We start from the raw sequence: 27,334 nt of genomic DNA on the forward strand, positions 1-27,334 counted from the left end.
TTACCATTTAACTATTTTAAAACGCACAGTTCAGGGGTATTAACTGCATTCATGTTTTGCAACCATCACCACCATCCGTCTCCAGCACTGTTTTGCCTTCCCAAAATGAAACATCATACCCATTAAACACTGACTCGCTAGCTCTGCTCAGTCCCCTCCCCCACATCAGCCCATGACAGACATTCTATTGATACTTTCTGCCTCTATCGATTTGAAAGAGTTTATTTCTAATGGCAATAATCTGAAATCATTTATGTAAAGAAAGTAGGAGTCAGGGTACAAGTGGAGCTGACCTCTACGGTAGGAAAGAACTGTGTGAGGCTTTAAAGTCTTTATTTATAGATAGAAAAATAGCATGCCATCACTGATGCTACCCACTCACTGTGTTCCATGACATTTATTATAGGCAGAGAATTTTTTGTGGGCCTTTCCAAAAGGACAAATCAACGAGGTGCAGAAATCTTGGCTGATACTTTTAAGGTAGGTAAAGGATAATTTATGCCTGGCACAGAATAACTACCTAATAAATAGTCATAAACCCATTGAATCAATATGTCATGAATAATGATATTTTTATGTCATGGGCTTTGCAAAATAACTCCTAATGTTTGTATCTTTGCTAGAAGTTTTAGAAGCTAGGACTTAATAAATAGACTTCCTGGGACTCCCACAGCAGCAACAGATAAAGTTATCATGGACATTCTGCTTTCTCCCAATGTATAATCAATCATACGACCACTTGGCAGATATTCCTGGCACAATTGATGACTTAAAAAAATGTATCTGGAGTTCCAGTTGTCTCTAAAATGAAATGTGGAATTTTTCAGATCGGAATTAAAAATCACCTACACTTGACTGCCTACTGTGTGCTGGGCCTTGCGCATACATCCTCCCAAGGTCCCTTTACTCTACTGATTTTGAGCAGATTGGCTCAACAGACTGCTAAGGAAGAGATGAATCCCCAAGAAGCTGTTCCCCAGGACAGTGTGAGGCTCTTGTCTGCATGGGATATTCAGACACATCCATCTAGAGTAGCCCCCTCTGCAGGTCAGCCAGCGAAGCTGTTAAGGCAGTCACAGGTCAGGTAGGAGGCTCTGCACTTCCCTCTTAGAAGCAGTCTTCATTTAATTGGCAATACCCAAACCTATGAGGCCCAGTTTTCCTTCCAGATGTTCAGGGACCCCAGCAGCCTCCTGGGGAGCAAGAATGTTTTGAGCAGGTTTGAATGGGTTTTAGAGTTATTCTGCTATGACAAACTACTTTCTTTCATATGCATAGGACTATGCGGTCTCCACGGTCCCAGTGGTGGATGCTTTGCACTTGAAGAGTTTCTGCAGCATGGCTGGGCCTAACCTAATCGCTATTGGATCCAGTGAATCTGCACAGAAGGCCCTCAAGGTAAATGTAAAACTTTGCTCTTTCGAAATGCAATAGACACTGCCTGCCACATGGTTTTTCTAATACTGTCTATTGGACAGAGAGCAACCAAGGGTAGCAGGGAGAGAACTTGAGCTTTCTCTGATTTACACTGTCCTGACCTCACATTTATTAGGAACCAGGAGCACTTAGTACGTACTATTACTCTGAGTAAGTAAGTACTTGTTGTTCAGTTGCTAAGTCATGTCTGACTCTTTGCAACCCTGTAGGCTGTAGCCCACCAGGCTCCTCTGTACATGGGGATTTGCAGGCAAGAATACTAGAGTAGGTTGCCATTTCCTTCTCCAAGTAAGTACTTAGTAAGTACTCTTCCTGGAAAATACACCTATCAGAAGAATTCTTCACTAATGAGCCATTCTTCCTCACACACCAGGTTTCCTGGGAAGAAATAACTCATCACAGTTATTTCTTCTGAGGAAAAGGAGGGCGTTCTACCAGCAGAGCTCTTTATAATGTTTTATCTCTTAACTCAGGTAATTGGTACACACAGAGTCGTTATGTTATTCTTATCCTTTTGTACTTCTGAACTATTTCATAATAATCTTTTAGAAAGCCGTGATTCAGAAGTACCTAAAAATTTTAACTTCTCCATTTGCAGTGGAATACTTAAATTTTAGGAAAGTCATTTTTTCTCATTTCACAGATAGGAATCGGAAAGTCCAGAAAAATTACTACTTGCTTTGGGTCACACAGCTGGATGAAGAATAGACATCATTGATAGTGAAGATTTTCTATCGTTATAGTGCTTTACAGTTCAAAGGCACCTTCCTTCTCTGTAGCTAATAACCTGGGACATGATCTAGACACTTCATAAGGGCAAAGACCTTGTCCATTTTCGTGACCATTTTGCCCCTTTATGCTTGGCCCAAGGTGGTCCCTAAATAAATATTTGGTGCACAATGAATAAATGAATGAGGGAAGTGACTTTATCTCCATTTTGCAGTTAAGAACTAGATCGAGTGGCTCCCCCCAGATCACAAAGCTAATACTAAAATGTGGGCTGGGACTACTTTTTGTCCCCTCCTCTCAAGTGGTCCTGCATGACATGTGACTTATTAAAGGACCAAGACAGGGATTTCCCTAACAGTCTAGTGGTTTAAGACTCTGTGTTCCCAATGCAGAAGGCACAAGTTTGATTCCTGCTCAGGGAACTAAGATGGGGTTCCCAGGTGACTCAGTGGTAAAAGAATCTGCCTCCCAATGCAGGAGTCACAGGAGATGAGGGTTCAATCCCTGGGTCAGGAAGATCCCCTGAGATGGAAATAGCAACCCATTCAAGTATTCTTGCTGGGATAATCCCATGGACAGAGGAGCCTGGCGGACTACATTCCATGGGGTTGCAAAGAACATGGTTGAAGAAATTTAGCACTCACACATGCAGAAAACTAAGATACTTCATGCAGCACAGCTCGGCCAAAAAATAAAAGTAAAGAAAAGAACGAAGACAGAAATTTCTCTTAGGCAAAGAGAGGAAATTTGTGGGCTCCAAGGTACACAGTTTATTTGTTTGCTCTATCTGGTCTTGACTCTTCTACGTCAGGTCTGGGCTTGGTATAGTTTGTCTGGGAAGCAACCTCTGCCTCCCAATTGCTGACTTTCTGCTTTGCATTATCTGCAACTTCTTTCAGTCAGCACACTTGGCCTTTCTTTCTTCCCTTTCCCAGACTGTATCTCTGATTATATTTCTAAGATCTTTAAAAATTGTTGTTGAATAATCTACTTTGGATTTTGAATTTAGTGGCTTTTTCTATGTTTTCTTTAGAGAATGTCTTTTGTTCTGTTTCATCTGGAAGCTTGTGTCAACTTTCTGCATATAAAAAAAGAAATGATGCCTTGAAAGGAAATATTTGATGAATGATGTCATTCAGAAGATCTAGGAAGATTATTTCTCTCCTCAGGGACTAACTATGATGTCTTCCCATGGCAGCTGGGTTGGCCTGCACGTGTCTGAAATTGATTACAAGGGAAGGAGAAGGCTGAAGTTGTCCATGCTATGCCTTTGTGTAAATTAGCAGAAAGAACCTCCTCTGGGTAGACAAACTAGAAAAAGTAGTTTCATCTGCCATTCTGGGTAAACTAGGTCCCTAACGCAAATAAACTGGTCTCTAACTCAGTAGGTCTCTAACACAAATTGGTCCCTAACTTAGTTCAGAGAAAACTAACATGTAATAAACTAAGAGATAAAACAATATGGTTAACTAGCACTCAGTTATATGAAATAGCCCTAATTGTTATTCAGAAGATAAGAAGAAACTCCTTGAGGCCTAGATATTCAGAGAAAAATTTATGAAGAAAATGTGGCTTGATGTGGGTCTTGAAGGGTTTGTCAGAGTGGGATTCAGTGAGAGAGAGTTCCAGGTGGGGACAGGAAATAAGCAAAGACTAAGCACAGTATATTCATGAGATGTAACCAAACTAGCCCAACTAATAAAGTTTTCTTGTGGGTTCCAGGGGACACAGCTGGATGGGGCAGATGATGTCTGAAGAGGTAGGGACATAAAAGTGAGCAAAAGAATGAGTTTATCTCCATGAAGTAGAAGGCTGGTTATCCATAGGCTCTAAGCAGAAGAGGTTGTATTGCTGCAAAGCTGTTGGACCATCCCTCCTTTTGCAAAAAATTAAATGGAGAGGGAAGGCCCTGTGGTCAAAAAATGGCAACTGATGACCTGGAAAAAGAAAGCCAAGCCTCAAGTTCCATTCTATGCCTTGGCCACTCAGTCACATTTCTCCATTAATCATTTCTTTTCCATTGTCAAGTCCTCTAAGACCACATCTTTTAAGAGCATCCTGTGAGGGTTTTATAGTCCTCCTTCCTTTAGAGTTCATTTGAGTCAGTGTTAATAATGATGTTCACTCTATACTTGAAAACTTCTGTGTCAGAAACTACAAATAATTCTGACTAGAAAGACATTCTTTGGAGACTGAATTTTCCATCAGAAAATGTGCTTCATAAACCATGGGCCTGTGGAGTTGGCCAATGCCCACCTGCCATGTTCCTAGCATCAAAAAGGTCCTCTTCCCTGGTAGCCAAGGTAGGAGTACAAAGTAAACTGAAAACTAATGAGATCTCCATGAGGGTCAGAAATAAGTGGGTTGGTGAAATTCAGATTTAGTGAGTTGAACTTTATTTGAGAACAGTTTAGGCACCTGTATTAAATCAATGAATAAAATTGATGGTGGGTAAGTCCTACTGCTAATTTGGACATATAAATACTGATACAGACAGGCAAGAAGACAAATGGACAGAGACAAATACGTCATTTCAGTTCAGTTCAGTCACTCAGTCGTGTCTGACTCTTTGCGATCCCATGAACTGCAGCACGCCAGGCCTCCCTGTCCATCACCAACTCCCGGAGTTCACTCAAACTCACATCCATCAAGTCGCTGATGCTATCCGGCCATCTCATCCTCTGTCGTCCCCTTCTCCTCCTGCCCCCAATCCCTCCCAGCATCAGAGTCTTTTCCAATGAGTCAACTCTTCACATGAGGTGGCCAAAGTACTGGAGTTTCAGCTTTAGCATCATTCCTTCCAAAGAACACCCAGGACTGATCTCCTTTAGGATGGACTGGTTGGATCTCCTTGCAGTCCAAGGGACTCTCAAGAGTCTTCTCCAATGCCACAGTTCAAAAGCATCAATTCTTCGGTGCTCAGCTTTCTTCACAGTCCAACTCTCACATCCATACATGACAACTGGAAAAACCATAAGCCTTGACTAGATGTACCTTTGTTGGCAAAGTAATGTCTCTGCTTTTGAATATGCTATGTAGGTTGGTCATAACCTTCCTTCCAAGGAATAAGCATCTTTTAATTTCATGGCTGCAATCATCATCTACAGTGATTTGGGAGCCCCCAAAAATAAAGTCTGACACTGTTTCCACTTTTTCCCCATCTACTTGCCATGAATTGGTGGGACCAGATGCCATGATCTTCGTTTTCTGAATGTTGAGCTTTAAGCCAACTTTTTCACTCTCCACTTTCACTTTCATCAAGAGGCTTTTGAGTTCCTCTTCACTTTCTGCCATAAGGGTGGTGTCATCTGCATATCTGAGGTTATTGATATTTCTCCCAGCAATCTTGATTCCAGCTTGTGCTTCTTCCAGTCCAGCGTTTCTCATGATGTACTCTGCATACAAGTTAAATAAGCAGGGTGACAATATACAGCCTTGACGTACTCCTTTTCCTATTTGGAACCAGTCTGTTGTTCCATGTCCAGTTCTAACTGTTGCTTCCTGACCTGCATATAGGTTTCTCAATAGGCAGGTCAGGTGGTCTGGTATTCCCATCTCTTTCAGAATTTTCCACAGTGTACATGTCATTTACAAGTAATGAAATTGTGGGGGGTTTTTTCCACTTCACAAGTGAAAATACTGAGAAGAGATGAAATAAGGCATTTTGACTAGGATCTCGTGGTTTCAGAATCAGATTTCCTGGACCCAGCTTCTGCTGGCCCCAGTTGCCCAGCCCACTCCATAGCTGTTCTTTTTCTATTGGAAAGCCTTTTCTAATTATTTTGCCATGGATTGGTTCTAGCTAAGCTCCTTCTTTCTCCTCCCCTCTCTCCAACTATTCCTCTCTTCCCATTTATTGCTGGTTATCAGTATCTGATCTGTATCAGGGAAGATGTGAGTTTGGTCCCTGATATCTGTTTTTCCTTTGTAAATCTTGATGTCTCAGTCTTGTCTCCATAGAGAAGCCCCTGGCCACTTGGGCATCACTTTGAAGGGTGTAGCATTTAAACAGGAATGAACTGTGCCTTTCTGTGCTACACACTGAAAACCCGATTGCTTCCCACATCTGTCATGCTCTTTGAGTACTTGCTTCCTTCAGAGTCTTTAGAACTACTTCTTGCATATTCATGCAAAGCTGAGAGCCCAAGGGCTTCCCGGTAGTCTTACTGCATTTGAAACATTTTGTAATGGGTTGCAGTCTATTCTTGGTTAATGAAGTGGGTTCTTATGGAGATAGTCATCATACCTGTCTAGGCTGTAGGAGATTTAATAGTTTATGCATTGTCTATTTAAATGAAATAATCCATCTAAGATGACTTTAGCAACTCTCTGCTAAAAAGCCCAGAATGTATTTAATGCAGGGTATATTTAATATACTTTTAATACAGTTTATCTAATATAGGAAAGAAAAAAAGGAGGACCTATCATTACCATATTTTACCATTGATGTGGCCAAAGTACTGGCAATTAGGTTGATTTGAAATTACTAAAGATATTAGATACCAGGTCTTACCCTAGAAATACTATTATTTAAGCAAAATTAGTCTTTAGAGCAACCTGCCCTTGCTATACTTTTTTTCCTACACTTTTCATCATTTCCTTCGTGCCCCTGGGCAATCACTACCTTCATCCTGCTCTTCTAGCTATAAAAGAAAATAATATAAGAGTAATTAATTTATGTTCAGGCAGTAGATCCACTAGTATTCTTCCACGAGGAATATTTGTCTTCTCAAAGACGATGAGAACTCCTGTTGCTGCACAGCTGGAGCTTCGAGTCACAAATGTAATTTGAGCAACAGAAGCCAACCTCCAGATAACACATATTCTCTTATCTCATTCATTTAAAGTTAAACAAGAGATAAAACTGGAGTGGGTAGCCATTCCCTTCTCCAGGGGATCTTTCCAACCCAGGGAATCAAACCTGGGTCTCCCGCATTGCAGGCAGATTCTTTACCTTCTGAGCCACCAGGGAAGCCCAGAGATCAAACCACTCTATGCTATTAGCAGTTAATTCAAGAGGGAGGGAGTCATGGTGTGCAGGCCATCTTGTATGTTATATTTTAATTTTTAAAGATTAGTAAAAATACATATATTATTGGAAGTGGGCTGTGATTAACTTACAGAAATAATTCTTCAGTAGCTAAGTCTGTCTCAAATCCTTGCTCTATCTTCCATCTGATATCTTTTAATAAGGAAAAAGGCAAACTTTATATACCCCTTGACCAATATCTCCCCATTTCTCCTCACCTGCCAGTCTTTGTAAACCTTAAATATATATATAGTCCTTTATATGTCAGTAAAGCTGGGGAGGGAAAAAACATAATAAAGAGTAGATCTGCACTACATCTCACCCGTTCTTTTTCTATATCCGTGCCAAAATCGACTTGCTTTCCAGGAACCTGGATTAATTACATGCTCTCTGTCACAGGCGGACAGATCGTAATTCTTGCCATCGGGAGGGGCTCTCAGTAATAATTTTTAACCCAATCTTCTTGGTAGCATTTAGTCTTCCAGCCAACTGGGAGTAAGAGAAAGGAAGGAAGGAAGCACAAAGAGAGGGAGTGAAGAAGAGAGGGAAAGGAGGTGGGAAAGAGTGACACTTAGCTAAAACAATCAGCGGAGGAAGCTACTGCCCTCCCCAAGTTCAGAGCTCCAGGGACTTGTGGTACTGACATGTTGAGGGGTGTGCCATAAGCTGGGCAGGAGGCAAGAGGCATATCCTCACCTTCCTAACTTAACCCCACACAGAAGACCAAGTATTTTTCTCCTTTCGGCATCTGCAGTTTTGTTTAGTGACCTTTCTTTTATTACTAATTTTATTCTTTTGTATCACAATGAATTACTGTTTAAGATTTTTAATAGAAATACTAAAAGGATGTAGTAAGAAAAAAATTATGAGATCACCACTCCATTTTTTGTGCCTTTGTCATATAAATGGAGCTGAACTATAGTACATGGAATTCCAGTAGACTTGTAATTTTAAATTAAAAAGATCATAATACATCTGGACGGAAATGTCTCTAAGTTTTTTATGTTTCCTGAAATAACAAATTACATTTGTAAGATTCCTTGAATGAGGACATGGCGTGCTTGCTCTGAGCTAATTTAAATTGCATAGAATACAGTGTGTTTTTCTTTTGCATGACTAACTATATAATAGAGGTCACTCTGTATTTCCTCTCGTTTTGACTCAGCTTCAGCATTGATTTTATGTCCAAAAATGTCCATATTATTTTATAGGTGGTCATTTAAAAAATGAAAATGGAAAAAGTCCTTAATGTTTTTGGATTTTGTATGTTTTTTTAATCACCTGGAATTTCCTTTAATGACAACTGGAACAGCAATAGCAAAAACCAAAAGACAGAAGGAGAGCTAACCAGTATCAACAGCATGATTGAAATGGAAAAATAAAGACTTTGCATTTTCAGTTGCTGTCACAGGGAATTACAGTCTGTAGCCACAAGATTTCCCACTTTGTGTCTCTACTGTGAAGAACAAATTGACAATCCATCGTAGGTTTAATTTAGTCTCATTTTTGGGTTTTCTGTTCCAATTGTATTCACCAGATTCACAAGACAATGATCTTTTAAAAAGTAATCAACCGTGCCTGAATTAAGAAATTAAAACACAAAACCAAATAGACTCTGAGTTTGTAACAACTGTTTATGCTCCTTTTCCTGGCAGCAGTTGGCTTATCTGACAGTATTCCCAGAGCTGTGTGCCAACAAGGCTGGGGTGGCCAAATAAAATGCTTTGGCATGAGAGGGCAATAAATAATCTGAAGCTCGGAAACCAAAACAACCTTGCTGTATATCAGCACTAGTCCCAAGCAAGGCAGGAAGAAAGCAAAATTGGCCAAGTAGGAGAAAGGGAACAATGATGTGTTTTTTTCTCTTGAGCTTTTAAGAAAATGTCAAAGAGGAAAAAAAGGAAGAAATAATATTTAAAAGGCTGTTCATTCTATCCATTATATAATGGACATCAAAAAGTACTTAGCAGACTCTATGGGATGTCGTTGGGGGAACTCAAATATCTTGTTTGGAGGTTGAGCAAATGGCCTTTTATGGGTTGTTTCAATCTAAGACTCCTGCTCATGAAACAAAAAGCCTCTGAGTGACCTTGAATTGGTGGTTCCTGATAAAAGGTGTGGTTTAAAACTTTCTGAAAACACACTGTCCTAACCCTATCTCAGAAAATTCTGATGTTCTAGGTCTAGGATCCAGTCTGGCCCTCTGAATTTTTAAAAATTTATTATTGAGGTATAGTTGATTTACAGTGTTGTGCTAATTGGTGCTATACAGCAAAATGATTCAGATATATATATATATGTAAGAATATATATACATATATATATGTATAAATACATTCCTTTTCATATTCTTTTCCATTATGGTTTATCACAGGATATTGAATATAGTTCCCTATGCCATAAGTAGTACCTTATTATTTATCCATTCAATACACAATAGTTTGCACCTGCTAATCCCCAGCTCTCAAACTTCCCCACACAGCCCCCCTCCGTCTTGGCAACCACAAGTCTGCCCTCTGCCAGGCATCTGTATTTTCAGAAGTTCCACAGGTGATTCTGGTACACAGACTAAGTTGAAAGCCACTGCCTTCAAGAATTTCTACAACTTACAAAATCACTCAACTTATGATCCTGAATAATATGCACCTGAAGAAGCCAATCACTGTGTCTATAATAGAGGTACAAAAGAACATCCTCCAAGTAGCATTAAAAGAGAAAGTATCCAAATCAAAAACGATTGAAAGTCAGAAACTCCTTACTCTTTTCATGCCAAGAGCTCAACATTGTACAACTTAAAATATTAATATAATACCTAACTAGATAATAAGTTGAATGCCATCATTCAATCCATTTGACATGTTAAACTTCTTTATTAAAATATTCTGAGTTATCAAAAATCACTAATGTTATCATTTTCCGAGAATAGAAAATTTGCATTTGACTCATGCTTCCCAAACCCCTCCCCCAAAACACACATACACACACACACACAAAGAAAATCTAACAACAGTACCTTATCTTGATGTACAGATTTATGCCAAAGAGAAAAAAAGACTAAACTTCATATTATTACTTATATTAGAGAAAAAAACTTACTTTACAAACAAAATCATATGTTAATTTGACTGAAGAAGCACAGTTGTCTAAAGGGCCAAAATGGATTTGAGGGCAAAGCAGAGAACTTTAGAGTCCAAATTCACAGGTTGTCCTTCTGGCTCTGCCTCCAGCTCTCCCTGTGTGACCCCGTCTCCAGTAGGCAATCTCATCCTGAAAAAACAAAGTTCAATCAGCCTCTCCAAGGAATGAGAGCTTCATTCCTCCCCGCTGGAAATTTCATGACAGGCAGTCAAGGTGAAGGACTATGTCTCAAGCGTGGCAAAAAGTAGCAACCGTCTAATTAGAAAGCACTCAGTGATATAGATAGTTCCAAAGTGAGTTCACTGTAGACTCTTGACCATCGTGACATTGTCCTTTCGGTGGCAGTAAGTGATAGAAGACTTACGCTTAGCTGAACGTGTTGATGCTGGCTTGAGGATAGAAAACTGCAGAAGACTCCATCCTAGTTCCACCTCTCTTTGAGGAGGCTTCAACTAAGTATGTAACTTATTAAACTGGGTATCTAACAAACATCATCATTTCCTAATTCATACATAAAAATCTGATAGAAAAAAAGGTAAGGTTTCCAAAACCTTTTATTGTTGTCTCTTCTGCAAAAAAAGACTTTTCAAAAAGCAGATGAAAGAAAAGGCAATTGAAAAGAGATTGCATGTGTGCGAAGTCGCTTCAGTCGTGTCCAACTCTGTGCAACCCTATAGGCTATAGCCTACCAGGCTCCTCTATCCATGGGATTCTGGAGGTAAGAATACTGCAGTGGGTTGCCAAGCCCTCCTCCAGGGTGTCTTTCAACCCAGGGATCACACCCGTGTCTCTCGTCTCCTGCATTGGCAGGCGGGTTCTTTACCACTAGCGCCCCCTGCTGCTGCTAAGTCGCTTCAGTCCCCTGGGAAGCCCCTAAAAAGAGATTACAGCTGAGTTTAAAGTTAAGGCTTCTTGAGCATCACACAGCAATTTATTGAGCAGCAACTGTATGAAAGATAGAGTCTCACACACAGGGAACATGGAGAAGGATGCCCTCAAGGCCTCTCCAGCTGAACTGGAGAAACAGGACGGTGTCAGTGTAAGATAAGGCAAATGCCTACTAAATGATGCAGGGTCCTAGTAGAGGTAGTGGGAGTTCCAAGGATAGAGTGATCACAGGAGGAGGGAACCAAAGTCCAAGTGGACCTGAACAAACAGCAAAACACAGACGGACAGGCACAGAGGATGAGTGTTTACTGTAGATGGACAACGGGGAATGTATATTTTATAATCAACAGATGATATGCAGGGACAGGAAGAGAATTAAGGTCTAAGAAATAAGTTGGGGCTAGTCCAAAAGTAAAGGAATTGGAGTCTTCTTATCTGCAGGCTGTGGGAAGCCACTCGATTTTTTAGCAAAGGTGTAAAAGGTGGTATTTCAGAGAGATCTGTCTGATGTTATGCCTAGAATGATTTAACAGGAAGATCAGGAGTAATAAAGCTGGTTAGGAAGCATCACACAGTCCAGAAATAAAGGAAAGGAGGGTCTGGACTGGAGAAGCAGCCATGACAACAGAGAGGACCCTGCAGGGGTTGAGTTCTATTTACAGAAGTAGCAGAACATCATAACTGATGGAGTTGAAAGAGCAGGGGAGGAAAAAGACTCAGGTCAGCGCTTGCACAGATACTTATAGAACTCCTGTTCTGTACCAGGCACTGTACTAGGCCCTAGGGGGACAATGATCAATGAAATCACATCAGAAAAGACTACCAAATGGGGTGCCTTTGGTGAAATTCTCAGAAGAGAGTTCAAACTCTCGCTGGCATGGTGAATTCAGTTCTCTCCATCAACACAGGAACAAACCATAGAAAATTGGTGGACAGAATGTGTTTCTGGATTCCTCTGACCTAGATTCACATTTTGAGAGCTGAGCTGTACTTAAGACACATCCAACTGACGGCAGCTCTGGTAGATGGCCGACGTCTAAGCTCGTAAGACACTAACGGGGCTGGCTCCCATTTCAGTTTCCATTGGCAGCAGTCAGCGGCTCATCTGAATTTAGAGTCTCTGTCCTTTACCCTTTTCCATTTATTTTTTATTATCTTTATCTACTCACTCTCAAAGCACATGGAAAAAAATCACTTTAACATTTGTGTGCCCTCTGTCTCCAGCAGGGTCTCATTGTTTCTTGGCTGAATTGAGTTGGCAAAGACCACAAAAAAAAAAAAAAATTACCCAGGATGATTTGTGTCTCATAGGCTGAAATCGTACATCACAGAATGGCCTATGTGACACTCTCACCAAGCCAACACCAGTACCCTTGATGTGGAACAGATTAGGAAATGTGTCAGTTGAGCTGGAGGGAGAATGGTTGGGTTTTGGGTTACTGTTTCTCCATGAACATCACATGTATTAAATGCCTTAGGTGTTGATGAGTATCCTATTGCTTGGCTGAAGGTTAATAAAGCATATGGTAAAACCTAGGCACTAAATTAGAAATGACATTTCAACCCTAAATCATTCTCCAACTTCTAGAGAAAACACACACACAGATGGATACAATACTGGGATTTAGCCCATCCTTAGAAACAGTGACATACAAGAGAAGCAAATTAAAAGTAAATATTCTGGGGGAGAGGGATAAATTAGGAGCTTGGGATTAAAATATACACACTACTACTATATGTAAAACAGATAACCAACAAGGACCCACTGAATAACAAAACCACTCCAGTAGTATTCTATCCTTAATAATCAGTTACTATTTCTCCCATTTTAATCTGTTTTTCACTTATGGTCACTGGGGGACCCGGTATTTCTCTGCCTACAGATGTATAAAACTCCGGAGATAGCTTACAACAAAGCCATTCCCTTTTATCTTTTTCTGGAGTGGGACCAAATTCAAAGCTGTAGCCACATATCCAGGGGTGACTCTTGGTACAGAGTTTCAAAAACAAAACATCTACACCCTGGAAAGTGATGAGTTCAGTATAGATTAGCTACCAGTAGTTGTAATATCAATAGTGGTAATAATACATTTTAGGTATGATGTTCATGTTAATTTAATTTGAAAAGCCTAAGTTAGTGATCTTTCAACTTTAACATACCCAAGAATCACACAGAGTGCACATTTGAAATGTGTATCACAGGAATTCCCTGGCAGTCTAGTATTACCACTTGGGCCTTCATTGCTGTGGGCCCAGGTTTGATCCCTGGTTCGGAAAATAAGATCCTGCATGGTGTGGCCAAAAAGAAAAACTAACGCATATATATAGAATCCAGAAAAATGGTTCCGTTGAACCTATTTGTAGGGCAGGTATAGAGACACAGACATAGAGAACAGACTTGTAGACACAGCGGAGGAAGGAGAGGGTGGGACGAATTGAGAGAGTAGCATGGACATATATACACGACCATGTGTAAGGTAGATAGCTGGAGGGAAATGCTATATAACACAGGGAGCCCAGCTCAGTGCTCTGTGACAACCTAGGGGGTGGGGGTGGGGGGGAGGTTCAGGAGGGAGGGAATCTATATATACTTATAGCTGACTCACACTGATGTACAGTAGAAACCAACACAACATTGTAAAGCAATTATCCTCCAATTAAAATAAATAAATAATGACATGCACATCACATTTCTTGGGTTGACCACAAGAAATTCAGCAGCAACCCTGGTATGGAGCCTAGGAACCCCTGCATGACTTGGGTACAGGTAATCTGTAGACCACACTGTCAGAAGCATACCTCTGTCTGGAGTTCACCAGACATCCTATATCAGCATTTGAGGGCAGGGGGTGACGATTCATGCCAAAAGTAAATCACTGTGTTGTTGGACAGAAAAAGCCCCCTAATATCATTCAGAACAGTGTCTTATAAAATAAAACAACTGGCACAGCACTTCAGAGAAGTAACACTCATTTGATTAAAAAAAAAAAAAATGCAGAAACTAGTACAGCCACTATGGAGAACAGTGTGGAGATTCCTTTAACTGGAAATAGAACTGCTATATGACCCAGCAATCCCACTGCTAGGCATACACACTGAGGAAACCAGAAGGGAAAGAGACACGTGTACCCCAGTGTTCATTGCAGCACTGTTTATAATAGCCAGGACATGGAAGCAACCTAGATGTCCATCAGCAGACGAACGGATAAGAAAGCTGTGGTACATATACACAGTGGAATATTACTCAGCTATACAAATGAATGTATTTGAGTCAGTTCTAATGAGGTGGATGAAACTGGAGCCTATTATACAGCATGAAGTAGGTCAGAAAGAGAAACACCAATACAGGATATTAACGCATATATATGGAACTTAGAAATGGTACTAACGACCCTATATGCAAGACATTAAAAGAGACACAGATGTAAAGAACAGACTTTTGGACTATGTGGGAGAAGACAGGGGTGGAATGATTTGAGAGGATAACATTGAAAAGTGTATTACCATATGTGAAATAGATGACCGGTGCAAGTTCAATGCATGAAGCAGGGCAGTCAAAGCTGGTGCTCTGGGACAACTCGGAGGGCTGGAGTGGGGAGGGAAGAGGGAGCGGGGTTCAGGATGGGGAACACATGCACCCATGAGTGACTCATGTCAATGTACGGCAAAAGCCACCACAATATTGTGAAGTAATTAGCCTCCAATGAAAATAAATCAAGTAAATTTTTTAAAAATTAAAAAAAAAATCACAGTAGCAAATTTCAAAACATAAAGTTTATGTTTCCATTTTAAGAACAAAAAAAAAATGCAGAGCTTCACTAGATTATTGAAATTCAAATACCTATGAAAAGCTAATTTCTTTAAAATACTGTCTTTTTAGGGGAAATGCTTACAGAATAAACAATATCATGAATTCTGTCTAGTTCCTTTCTCTCTGTTGATTATGTTTGCATATTAAAATACAACATATCTGCAATAAGTGCTTATTGCTCTAATTCTCTTTGGCTACGTAAGGCTCTTAGACTTGAATAGAAATGTCTGAAGGTCTGAAGTCCTGTGGCTTGAAAATGAACAGGATACTAAATTCTTCAAGTAGGAATAGTGGAAAGAGGAAGGAAACTCGGGTGGGAAGTATTGTGTGCTCCCATCCCTGAGCTTGTTAGGAAGAATTTGAAAAGGTGCCCCTGGAGAGAGCACCCACGCTGATTAAAGCTGGAGTCCCAGTGACAAGTATCAGTTGCATAGAAGGATGCAGCACAAGCCCTGGCTAGAAGCTCTTCTTTGCTTCCAGAAGGTTGAGCTCTGAGTGAGTGTGTCTTGCAGTAAATTGCATCAGGAGATTTTAGGAAGATTTTAAGAGTTACTAAAATGGTAAACTGCACTGCTGAAAGATTATTCATCCATTTGTTCAACATTTAACAAATGTGTTGAGCGCCTACCCCATGCCAGGCCCTGCACAGAGAGCCAGTGATGTGTCTGTGCCTCTCTGGAAGCTTCATCCACTCTCCTGTGATGACTTGGTTACCTTAACTCAGTTCAATCCAAGCAGTATGTCGATTGCCTAAAGAGGCAGAGGTCAAAATATATACAGTAGGGATATAAAAATGTATTGCTCTCTGAACCAATTGATGACCGTCAGCTAGTTGCCTTTTCCAACTTCTATGCCACCCTTCCTTCTTATTAATTGAACCTTGAGTTTTAAATGAACATATTGCCACTTGGAACAAAGTCCACACCTCTCAGCTTTCTTTGTCTTAGGTATAACAATGAGACTAAGCATTGTCCAATGATATGAAATTAGTGGTACTGGGTATGATATCCAGGAAGCCTGGATTTGAAAGAGAGGAGTTGTGCCCTTCTCCCTACCCCAAAGCTTGAAAAAAATATGTGAAGGCTGGAGCACAAGGCTATTTCATACCACTAGGACAAGGGCTACATAACAGAGCAAAAGCTAGAAGAACCTCAGCCTGTGGGGACTGTCAAGTCCATACACTGCACTACAACCTCAAAGCTCCTTTCACATGACAGACAAAGAAACTTTTAAAAGTTGTTTAGAGGGGGCAGGTACTTTCTGTCATAGCCAAATTTAGTTCTCAATGATAAAAGCTGTTTGTCTTCACTATCCATGAACAGAAAACCCAGGTCAAATTGGCTAAAACTGTGAAAGGAGAATTATTGGTCCCTGTTGTTCTGAAGTAATGTAGACTTTAAGGTAGATTTGATAGGTCTGCTCACTGATGCTGACAAAGAACCAGACTCTGTCTTCCCTTCTACAGATGAGCTTCACTATAAAGCTGGCTCCTCCTCAGGGGAGCACAGTGGTTGCCAACAGCTCCTGGCTACTTGCCTCCTCACCCCCATTCAGGGAGAGGGACATCAGTTCTCTCAGAAAAGTAAGGAAGTTTCTTTCGATCTTGTCCATTCTTATTGGTTCAAACTGGTCATCTGTTCATCCCTGAACCACTAATGGAACTGGGGGTGAATTTCTCTGGCGCTACAGTTTCCTGACTGCATCCAGGCACAATGGAGCACCACAAACAAATTCACAGGGGTACAAGGGTAGAAATATAAAATGTTCAAAAAGGAAGACACACCTGTCAGACATCATCCACCGTTCTACTATTAAGTTGTTTGGACCTAACTACTTAATAAATAAAAGCTTATTTATTTATGATAGAGCTTATTTTTTTGTTTGTTTGTTTTGACTTGTGTTTCACTCTTTTTTCTTGGCCTGAAGGCCCCATGAAAATATTCCTGGGACACTTCTGGGTACTGTGAACCAAGAGAGGAACCTTTGGCCTAGGGTCTCAGTCCTGCAGTCAGAGGTGGAATTGGCTTCCCCCAGATAATATGGGCTTCACAGGGAGGTGTGGATATACAAGTGAAAACCCAGGTAACTACTAAGAAAGCGGAGAATGGATGTGTGGGAAGAAACCACAATGTCCATAGGCCCTTGAAAGAGCTAAACCCTGCATTCTTAGAGAACTGCCTGTGTCTAGGAAAATATAATAAGGCCTTGGGGGTAAAAGGTGAGACCCTTGAAGGCTTGGGATCAGCAGGGGACAATACAGCAAAAGAGAAAGCAAAAATGTCCTTTGTTAGAAGCAACAGGAATGTGGAGATAGGGAAAGGGCCGAGAAAAGGGAATGAGGAGACATCTGGACTACAAAGCAGAGTTGTCGCACCTTTGAAGAACACCAGCGTTTCATATTCTAAGTGTTTCTATCACTGCAGTACTCCAGTCTGCCAAACTTGAGAACAATCTATCACTATAGGTGAATAGGGCTTTTTCTCCAGGCAGTCAAAGAGAGACTGGAGTCCCAGCTTATGTTGACATCGTTTAAAAGAGGGACAGCGCCTGTAAAATAATTGTATTTCTAAAGGGATCTAATTCAGTGGGGCCAGAGATAACATGTGAATATCAGCTACGTCCTTTCCCTTCTCAACCTCTCTCCCCAGATTGGTCAAAGTTATAGAGAGGGCACAGACTCGTGGTTCTCAATCCTGTCTCCATATTATAGTCATCTGGAGGGAGCATTTAAAAAGAAACAGTGACATTTTTCCCTGCTTTAGACCAAGTCAAAAAAGAATCTCTGTGATTGGGGCCCAGAAACCTATATATTTTTTTAAAGTTCCCCAGATGATTCTAATGTGTGGCCCAAGTCGAGAACCGCTGGCCTAGGACATTCCACAAATCATGGAACGCAATTAGGTTGTCCTGGACAACCTACTTTAGATCTTGAAAGGGAAGAGAGACTCCTTAACTTGGGAGTGGAGGAGAAGGCTGGGGAGAGGTTGACTGTTCCTCTTTGTCCCACTTAAATTCTCTCCACCAAACCAAGACCACTAGAAAAGGCCTGGACTGAGTCATGAGAACGAGGGTGTATTCCTAGCTTTGCAGTTCAGTTCACTACCTTTGTGTGATTTTAGGTAAGTCACTTAATTTTTTATCTCTCTGAACCTCCATAAAAGAGAAGTGGGCTTGATGAAATTACATCACTTTCCCGAGTGTTCAAAGTACCTTCTCAACATTCACGGTCTGACACTGCTGCTGATGCTGCTGCTAAGTCGCTTCAGTCGTGTCCGACTCTGTGTGACCCATTAGACGGCAGCCCACGCTCCCCTGTCCCTGGGATTCTCCAGGCAAGAATTCTGGATTGGGTTGCCATTTCCTCCTCCAATGCACTAGCAAAGGCCAAATCCAGGAGGAAACCACAATTTCTCCTCTCCATTTCAGAAATGTAAAACAGAGAGCCCACATAAGTAGGTGAGGTAGGGTGGCTGCTTTCTTCATCCACCATGGTTTGGTTGTCATTTACAGGGGATTTGGGTTTCTTGTACAAGATATGTGTGGATAACAGCTGTTTTCTTAAATACCAATCCATTTATTTTCAGGGATCTTATTAATTCAGAGGAAGAATAGAAGAGCAAATGCTATACTTCTTTGGAAGTTTGATTTCTCTTTTTCTGGTTATTTTTCCTACTATCTCCCATAAGTATCTGCTTTTCTTTTAAAATATGAATAGATTTGATAGCTTTCTTCTTAAAACAGTGGTTTTCAACCAGAGGCAACTTTGTCCTCCCTTTCTTTCAAGGAAACATCCAACAATATCTGGAGATATTTTTGTTATTATGTGGGGGGTGAAGGGGGTGGATGCTACTGATATATAGTGCGTCGAGGCCAAGGATGCTCAACCTCCTGTAATACACAGGACAGCCCCCAAAACAAATAATTACCCAGCCCAAAATGTCGACAGTGCTGAGGTTAAAAAAACCCATCCTAAAACGTGAGTGAAATCTGTGAACCTTGTTTCACAGAAATTTCCATTTCTGAGCATATCATAGTTGAGGGGCTTTTATTCCTGATGCATTTAGCAGCTGCAATGACTCCTGAAGAACAAGTAGTTCATGACAACAAGAGAGTCCTTCAGAAGCAGGGAATTAAATAGCTATATACGATCTCGGTGGGCTTCCCAGGTGGCACTAGTGGTAAGGAACCCGCCTGCCAAAGCAGGAGACATAAGAGATGAGGGTTCAATACGTGGGTGGGGAAGATCTCCTGGAGGAGGGCATGGCAACCACTCTGGTATTTTTTCCTGGGAAATCCCATGGACAGAGGAGCCTGGTGGCTACAGTCCATGGGGTCACAAAAAAGTTGGACACGACTGAAGCGACCTAGCACACACGCATGCATATAATCCCAAAATTTATTCAATTTTTGTGTAGCATTATTTACAGACATTGGAACTGTTTATGGGCAAAAATTAGTAATTGTAAGACAATCACAGAAATTGCCTTCACAAGTACGAAATCTGAAGAGGTTTTTGTTACCGGCCTTTAAGAAGTGGACTTTGGGGCCCCTAGAAACTGAGATGTTCAGGCTCCTTCACTGACAAATTCAGTGGGAGATAAACAGGTTCTGTTTTGAGTATGTACATGTGTTAAAAAATAGTCTGAAGGACTTCCGTCAAACTTAATAGTAATTTCCCATAAGGAAAGGGAGAAGAGAAAAGACAATGATGGAATAGAGGGGGAGAAAGAGGGCTTCAACTTTTTAAAGTCAGCTTTTGTGAAATTTAATTCCCATACAATAAAATTCACAAGCTTTAAATGTACAGTTCAATGGGCTTTGACAAATGTGTACAGTTGCATTAAGTCCAAGAGAACTTTTTTCATATTTGACTCTTATACAAGAAACTTGTGTTATGTATTTTTATAACTTGTATTTTCATTTATAATTTAAAAGCATGTTTTTAGAAGAACTGTTTGAAATTATGTAATCATACATCACCTGATTTCTTAAGTAGCTTACAAAGATGGAAGGAATATAGCAAAATAACCTAACTGGAAATGAAAGGGAAAGATGGTGTAAAAGGGGAACAATAATTTAAATTGGAGCCAAGTTTAATAATGTAAACTGTGAATTCTCATTTCCTCTTTACACACAGACAATTAGACTTTACGCTTCCGATCAGTCATCTTCTCTTGTACGTTTGAAAGCTTCATTGAGTTTAGGCTCCTATTTAGCAAATCCAATCTGCCATCCTTCCTTTTAAGTATTCATGATACCTTATACCATCAGTATATTTCAAAAGCTCATTGAAAGCTAATCCTCAAATATTGTCTGCCATGAGAAAACAAGAGCTACATGAGCCAAATTTTAAAACTAAAGTTATCCGTGGGGGTACTAACAAAGAAGGTGGAGGGTGACTTAAAGTAACTTTCTATGAAAGGCCAACTTATGCTGAAATTCAAGAACCAAGTCTTATAAAACCATGAAGCCCCCTGTATAGGGCAGTGGTTTGCTACAGCCAGCTTACCCAGGCCAACTGTTACATTTTGGGGAATTTTGACAGGTGCTTATTAAACACATCTATTATAAAAAATCAAATTGTATAAACTTAGGATTAAATAAATTTTGTTCTAAAAAAGGTAATAACTTCCTAATTATATTATTACATTTCACCCTAGCCGTGCTCTTACAGCTGTTTACATCTGTTTGTGTATGTGGTAGTGTTATATAACACTGTGGCTGTGCACATCCCTTCCCAGTGCCATATTCAATAATATCACAGTGGTAACTTGAAATTGGCTACGGTGAGAATGTTTGCACCACAGAAATCAGCAAAGTACAAAACAAGACTTAATTTATCATTTTACTGATTTTCTAGACATAAGAAAGTGATGGAGAAATTTTTTAAACTTTTAATTTTGTATTGGGGTATATATGCTCAGTCACTAAGTCAAGTCAAACTCTTTGTGACCCCATGGCCTATAGCCCTCCAGGCTCCTCTGCCCATGGAATTTCCAAGCAAGAATACTGGAGCAGGCTTCTGTTTCCTTCTCCAGTATTGGGGTATAGCCAGATAACAATCTGATAGTTTCAAGAGAACAGGGAAGGGACTCAGCCATACATATACATGTATCCTTTCTCCCCTAAAGCCCCCTCCCATCCAGGCTGCCACCTAACACTGAGCAGAGTTCCATGTGCTATACAGTAGGTCCTTGTTGGTTATCCATTTTAAATAAAGTAGTGTGTACATGTCCATCCCAAATTCTGATGGGAAAATTTTTAATTATGCAGATTAAACTTAAAAGTGTATTATGTGTGTAACCATTACAGTGAGGGAAAATGAGGAAATATTCTTCCAGTATTCAAAAGCTACTATGCACTTTAGCAATGAAGTCACTTACATCATTGCCAAACATTGTTTCATCCGTCTTACTATTGTCAACAAAATATCACCCAGCAGCCATTTTGGAATTGTTCTGCTGATTTGTCAGTTGCAGCTATTGGTTTGGCCTCAAATGCACAAACTGCAAAAATCAACAGAAGCATTCTGTGAGAATCAATTGGCCATATGAAAATTACAGTCAGGAGCGCTGAAGTCTTTATTATTATTTATAGATTATATGCTACCCATCCTTTATAATACAGTAAAATTTATAATAAACTTCTATGGGTATATTAGGCATATATTTTCCCCCACATTTACCAGCATACTACCACCTGGAGCTGAAGATCTCAGAACACTGAACATATGCTAAAGACTTGTTTCTTTAGCCTGTACCCAGGCTATGAGTACAGTTTTGTAGAGCAATTAGAAGTCCTAATGGTGATTTTCTTCACACTGTTCCAGAAAAGAAACAAAAAAGAACGCTCTTTCATGTGCACAGACTCTCCTCTAACCCCAAGCAACTCTTTCACAAATGGCCAAGCACACCAGGTCGAGGATTTTGAATATCTCAAAGCAAAACAGTCACAATTATTGCATAAAAAAATGTTTAAATGGGTACCTGATGAGATAATCCAGGAATCATTTGCTCATATGTAGACTAAGCATTAATCCACCAGTGGTGGGGTCTGAGTCAACAGAGCTGGACATGGGCATCATTACAAAGTGTGCATGTTTGGCCATTTCTCATCTCTCACCTTTGAGCTTGCCCCTCTGCTGCTCTAGAGGTGATAACGCCTCTTCACCCACTGTCCTTTTCTATCCCTGAAGGCTTTTCTCTTCCTTCATCTACTTAAAAAATAGAGTAGCTATCTCTGAGGAAACCAACCTTTGTAGTCTAATAGCAAACTCAGACAACTTCAGGGGTCAGACCTTCTCTGTCCAAAATGCACTTAAATGCAAACTTTTAAAAATATGTGCATGTCAAATAAACTGTATCTACAGGAAAAATTAGCCCACAGACTGTCAGTTAGTGAGCTCTGAGTCTAATCTTTCAAGGGCTATTTGCAAAGGTGGCAGATTGATGTGACCACAAAATGGTGGGCATTTGGAAGCTGACTCACCTGGACCTGAATCCTGGATTTCTGTCTTCATGTGTGGCCTTGGACAAATTACTGAATTTGTCTGAACCTTGGCTTTCTTATCTGTCAAATGAATTGTTGAAGAAAGGAGTGAAAATAGATGAACCATCAATAATTAGAAGATAGCTCAATAAACACTTCAATTCTTTCTTGTTATTGAATGACCCAAGGGAAACTGAAAGATCATCCAGTTCCCAGTACCCAGGGAAGTTAATTTTTGATGATGAGATTTTAGGAGCTGAATTTAGGGTATAGGTAGGTATCTGGTGAAGCAAAGCCAGGCATGACCTCAATAGCCAAGTAGGCAGCTGTCTACTGTACTTATTCAAGACATAAGGATAAGACTGTGGGGGATTTGCATCTGCTACATAGCTAGTCATAGAGAAGCATGGCAGGGGGAAGAAGGGAGGGAAGAATGCCCGACTTTGCATTTGGGGAGGGATGCTCTGGTCTGATTTTTTTCCTCTCCACCCCTTGAGTCAAAAATTTAAATCAGGGCTGTAACTCACCCAGAGAATTGCTACTTGTTCCTTCTGCCCTTACTCTGCTCCTCAGCCCTCCACAGAGTTCAGAGTGGTCTTATAAGAGTTGGGAGGGCAGAGGAGGGGGTGCAGGTCCCATCCACAGAAACCATTGTGTTTAAGGATTCCTTCCAGAAATAGTTTTTGTGACTTGTGGTTGTAATGTGAATAACAGAAGAAATCTTTCCTCCACATTTTCATGTGGTCCATATGATCTGAGTAAAAGCAGCAGCTCCAAACATGAGATAATTTATGAAGGAAATGTCAGCTAGCTTGGAAGGAAATATTTGGCATTGAAAGTTTGCCCAGATTTAACTAAAAAGAACCATGTAACTTCATTCTTAAGATCTATACAACCCATCAATTCAGAGAGGTTGTTTAAAAGGCAGCCTCACTCGGGTTGTGTTCATTTTGAGCTGATCCATGGAAATACTATTAAAAAATGAAAACATGATATCAATTCTAGAATGTCATTCATAGCTATCTGACTGAGCCTTAAAAGGACTGCCAGGACTTGATGCCTGGCATATTGTCAAATTCTCAATAAACTCTTGACGGATAGGTGGATAAAGAAATGTATGAATTATTTTAGATATCCAGGAGCAATGAAAAGTGTGCTTGACATCATATACTGTATATCTCAATAGAATCTATAATGAGTTGTTTTATTGAGTTGGTTTCACTTTGATATATTAAGACAAATACATATGTATGCTTCATAGGAAGATCTGGTATGAGCAAGCCAAGAATGTGCTCTGTTTCCTAAACATCTTTAAACACCTTCTATACAACTTTGCTTTGGTATTTGACCAATGCAGCCTACATTGTTCTGTGAAACGACATAGCCTGGGAATTTTTTCAAAATAAGTGATGTAGTACAAAGAAAGCATGAGTAAGTAACAAGTGAGAGAATGAAATTGCCTTCCAGACCTGTGGATGAGAAAATTCCCAGAAATGTTGGGAACTGCCGGAAATGCCTAGTTGTTAATGCAACTAGCCATGCAAATTATCTTGGGCTGGAAGCCAGACGTTTCCCACTCTGTTTTGTGACAGCTCCCCTCTGGGGAGCAATGTGGGTTCCTTCGAATGAGCAGCTGTGTAACAGACCACCAGGACGTGGCCAATTTCCTCTCAGGGCTGCGTGCCTTCTTCGTTAAGGAGATGCCTGTGTCACAAGTGACACTGACTTTCACTTTACTGCTAGTTTACCCTTGACCTAGCTTAAATTATAGATTATCATCTTCTGAAGGCAGAATCCATGGCCAGGTTAGCTTGGCATCTTGTCTAGGTTCCCACCTTCCACTGCCATCGTGCCAGGCCTGAAGGGGCAGCTCTAGGAAGACAGTGGAATTGGATGGAATGCCAGTTGCTTCCTGTCCTGAGTAGCTCAGTTGGTAAAAACTACACCTGCAATGCAGGAGACCCGGTTTTGATTCCTGGGTCGGGAAGATCCCCTGGAGAAGCAATAGGCTACCCACTCCAGTATTCCTGGGCTGCCCTGGTGGCTCAGCTGGTAAAGCATCTGCCTGCAATGCGGGAGACCTGGGTTTGATTCCTGGGTCGGGAAGATCCCCTGGAGCAGGGCATGGCAACCCACTCCAGTATTCTTGTCTAGAATCCCCATGGACAGAAGAACTTGGCGGGCTCCAGTCCATGGGGTGGCAAAGAGTCAGACATGACTGAGCATCTAAGCATAGCACAGCACACATAGTGAGTGGAATAACTCCTTTGGGAAATGGCAGAAGTCAGAAAAGAAGTTCAGAACAGCGATTTAGCCTCTCAGATCTTCCCCCGAAGCCCTGTAGAAATCCCCTGTGTTGCCCAGAACCCGGGGCCTCTGGGGACCTTGTAGCGTGTACACGGTTTAGGGGCTTTCTCCTTTTCATTCTGGCTCCCAGGGCAGTGAGAAGCAGGAAGTACAGTCCCTGGGGTTAAAAGAACACGTTACACACAGCTTTGGAGCAATACACCTCCTCCACCCCTTTTTAGGAAAAAATGTTGGGACATAGAACAAAACAGCCCAACAGTCACATTCTCGGGATATTTGAAATGATGCTCATCTTTTAACAAAGGCTGCCGTGCATCCACAAAGATGAAGCAAAACCTGTTTCTCCACCTCATGGTGGCTCCATCATTGAGCCCGTCGAGATGATGCCCTGCCAGGAGGGCTGCGAGCACATCTTCACATCCTCACAGTGCCATTCCAGCACAACAGGGGAAAGATGCTAGAGAGACACACAATCTCCTGAATCTTTTTCTGTGTATTCCCCTCTGGATGGCAAGTGCCCTGCATTCTGTATATACACACATCTCCTGAACCCAGCTATAAATAAATGCAAGCTGTCTTATTCAGACAATAACAACACATAAGAAAAAAGAAAATAATCACTAACAGGAAAAGAAAAACCTGTTATTTGTCCCAAAAGATGGAAACCCTTTGTGTTTAGAATAAGTACCTTTAGCTTTTTCATGGAAAAAATGTAATTTTTTGTTTATTATCTATAGTTACCACTTCCTAAATCCTTTTAATTTAGAAAGACTATGCCTGACAGAGCTTTTGTAATTTTTCTTCCATAGTTAAGCAGAACTACTTACTGCTCCAAATGGGGTCTGTTCTATTATTAAAAGTCATTTCTTTTGGCATATTTTTAAACCTGTCTTAAAATGATAACCAGGGGGCCTTGACAAATTAATTGCAAAGCTTCTCCTAAGGTGGCTTCAGAGGTTTCATTTAGATATTTATTTTAAGAGTATCTCTCAACAGAATTTATCAGTGAATTACTTATGTATTCCCAGCATTAAAGTATTTCCCCACTAAGAGTAGTATAATTCCTTTCCTCATAGTGATGAAAAAAAGTGAAACTATCCTCAAACAATGTTAGGTTGGGTACTAACACTTATGTCAGTAATTTTAGGAATGTTCCCACCAGAAGTTATAAATCATACATATAAGACCCGGAAGAGAGAGAAACATTAAAGAGTAAGGAAAAACAGCTATTAGAATTTCACATAAACACCGTTAACTAAAGAACAATAAGGCAAGCACATAGGAAGCGGGGGTGGTATTGTTCAAACTAGAAGGTTGAGGGGGGCGAGGTGGGGTGGATAGGAGGGAGCATGGTGAGAGCTGAAGGCCGGGTAAACAAACCACACCAGGAAAGGAAGTATTCTGTCTCCGTTCCTCCAGAGAAACTGGGCTCTTCTGAGGTAGGCATAACCTTGGAGATTCTAGTTTGTTCCTTCATGGTTAAACAAGAAGTCAGCACTGATAACATCCTTGATAACACTTCCTCTGGAATGTACGACATTCCATATTTCTGCTTCATAGTCACCCCCGGACAGCATGAGTCAGACTGAGAGGTGGGGAATTTGCTAGGCTGCTCGTGGGACCATTGAAGTTATACTCAGGCCTGTGAGGTATGGACTTGCTATGCTTCTTTCTCTTTCAGCTCATCTTGTACTAAGAGCCATAGGTGATTTCTTTACCTCAAAACAGTCTATCTTAAGAGTGAGGTTAAAGAGCAAAGTTTGCTACAATGGTAGATGGGACTGCAGACTGGACACGTGAACCCTGTTTGTCTGATCATGCTGCGGTGAAATCAGATCAGATCAGTCGCTCAGTCGTGTCCGACTCTTTGCGACCCCATGAATCACAGCACACCAGGCCTCCCTGTCCATCACCAACTCCCAGAGTTCACTCAGACCCACGTCCATCGAGTCAGTGATGCCATCCAGCCATCTCATCCTCTGTCGTCCCCTTCTCCTCCTGCCCCCAATCCCTCCCAGCATCAGTCTTTTCCAATGACTCAACTCTTTGCATGAGGTGGCCAAAGTACTGGAGTTTCAGCTTCAGCATCATTCCCTCCAAAGCAATCCCAGGGCTGATCTCCTTCAGAATGGACTGGTTGGATCTCCTTGCAGTCCAAGGGACCCTCAAGAGTCTTCTCCAACACCACAGTTCAAAAGCATCAATTCTTTGGCACTCAGCCTTCTTCACAGTCCAACTCTCACATCCATACATGACCACAGGAAAAACCATAGCCTTGACTAGACGGACCTTTGTTGGCAAAGTAATGTCTCTGCTTTTGAATATGCTATCTAGGTTGGTCATAACTTTCCTTCCAAGGAGTAAGCGTCTTTTAATTTCACGGCTGCAGTCACCATCTGCAGTGATTTTGGAGCCCCCAAAAATAAAGTCTGACACTGTTTCCACTGTTTCCCCATCTATTTCCCATGAAGTGATGGGACCGGATGCCATGATCTTAGTTTTCTGAA

At 40.9% G+C, this 27,334-nt stretch overlaps 1 protein-coding gene across 2 annotated transcripts in view; it reads left to right on the forward strand.

Moving 5' to 3' along the window:
* DDAH1 (dimethylarginine dimethylaminohydrolase 1) overlaps positions 1-27,334 on the forward strand; it is a 159,096-nt gene that overhangs the window by 122,989 nt on the left and 8,773 nt on the right. For both annotated transcript variants that reach the window (XM_006080476.4, XM_044944766.2), the window contains exons 3-4: positions 407-480; positions 1,279-1,398. In XM_006080476.4, the coding sequence (XP_006080538.1) occupies positions 407-480; positions 1,279-1,398 (194 nt within the window). The remainder of the gene's footprint in view (positions 1-406; positions 481-1,278; positions 1,399-27,334) is intronic.

This window comes from Bubalus bubalis, chromosome 6, assembly GCF_019923935.1.
Source record: "Bubalus bubalis isolate 160015118507 breed Murrah chromosome 6, NDDB_SH_1, whole genome shotgun sequence".
NCBI classification, from domain to species: domain Eukaryota; kingdom Metazoa; phylum Chordata; class Mammalia; order Artiodactyla; family Bovidae; genus Bubalus; species Bubalus bubalis.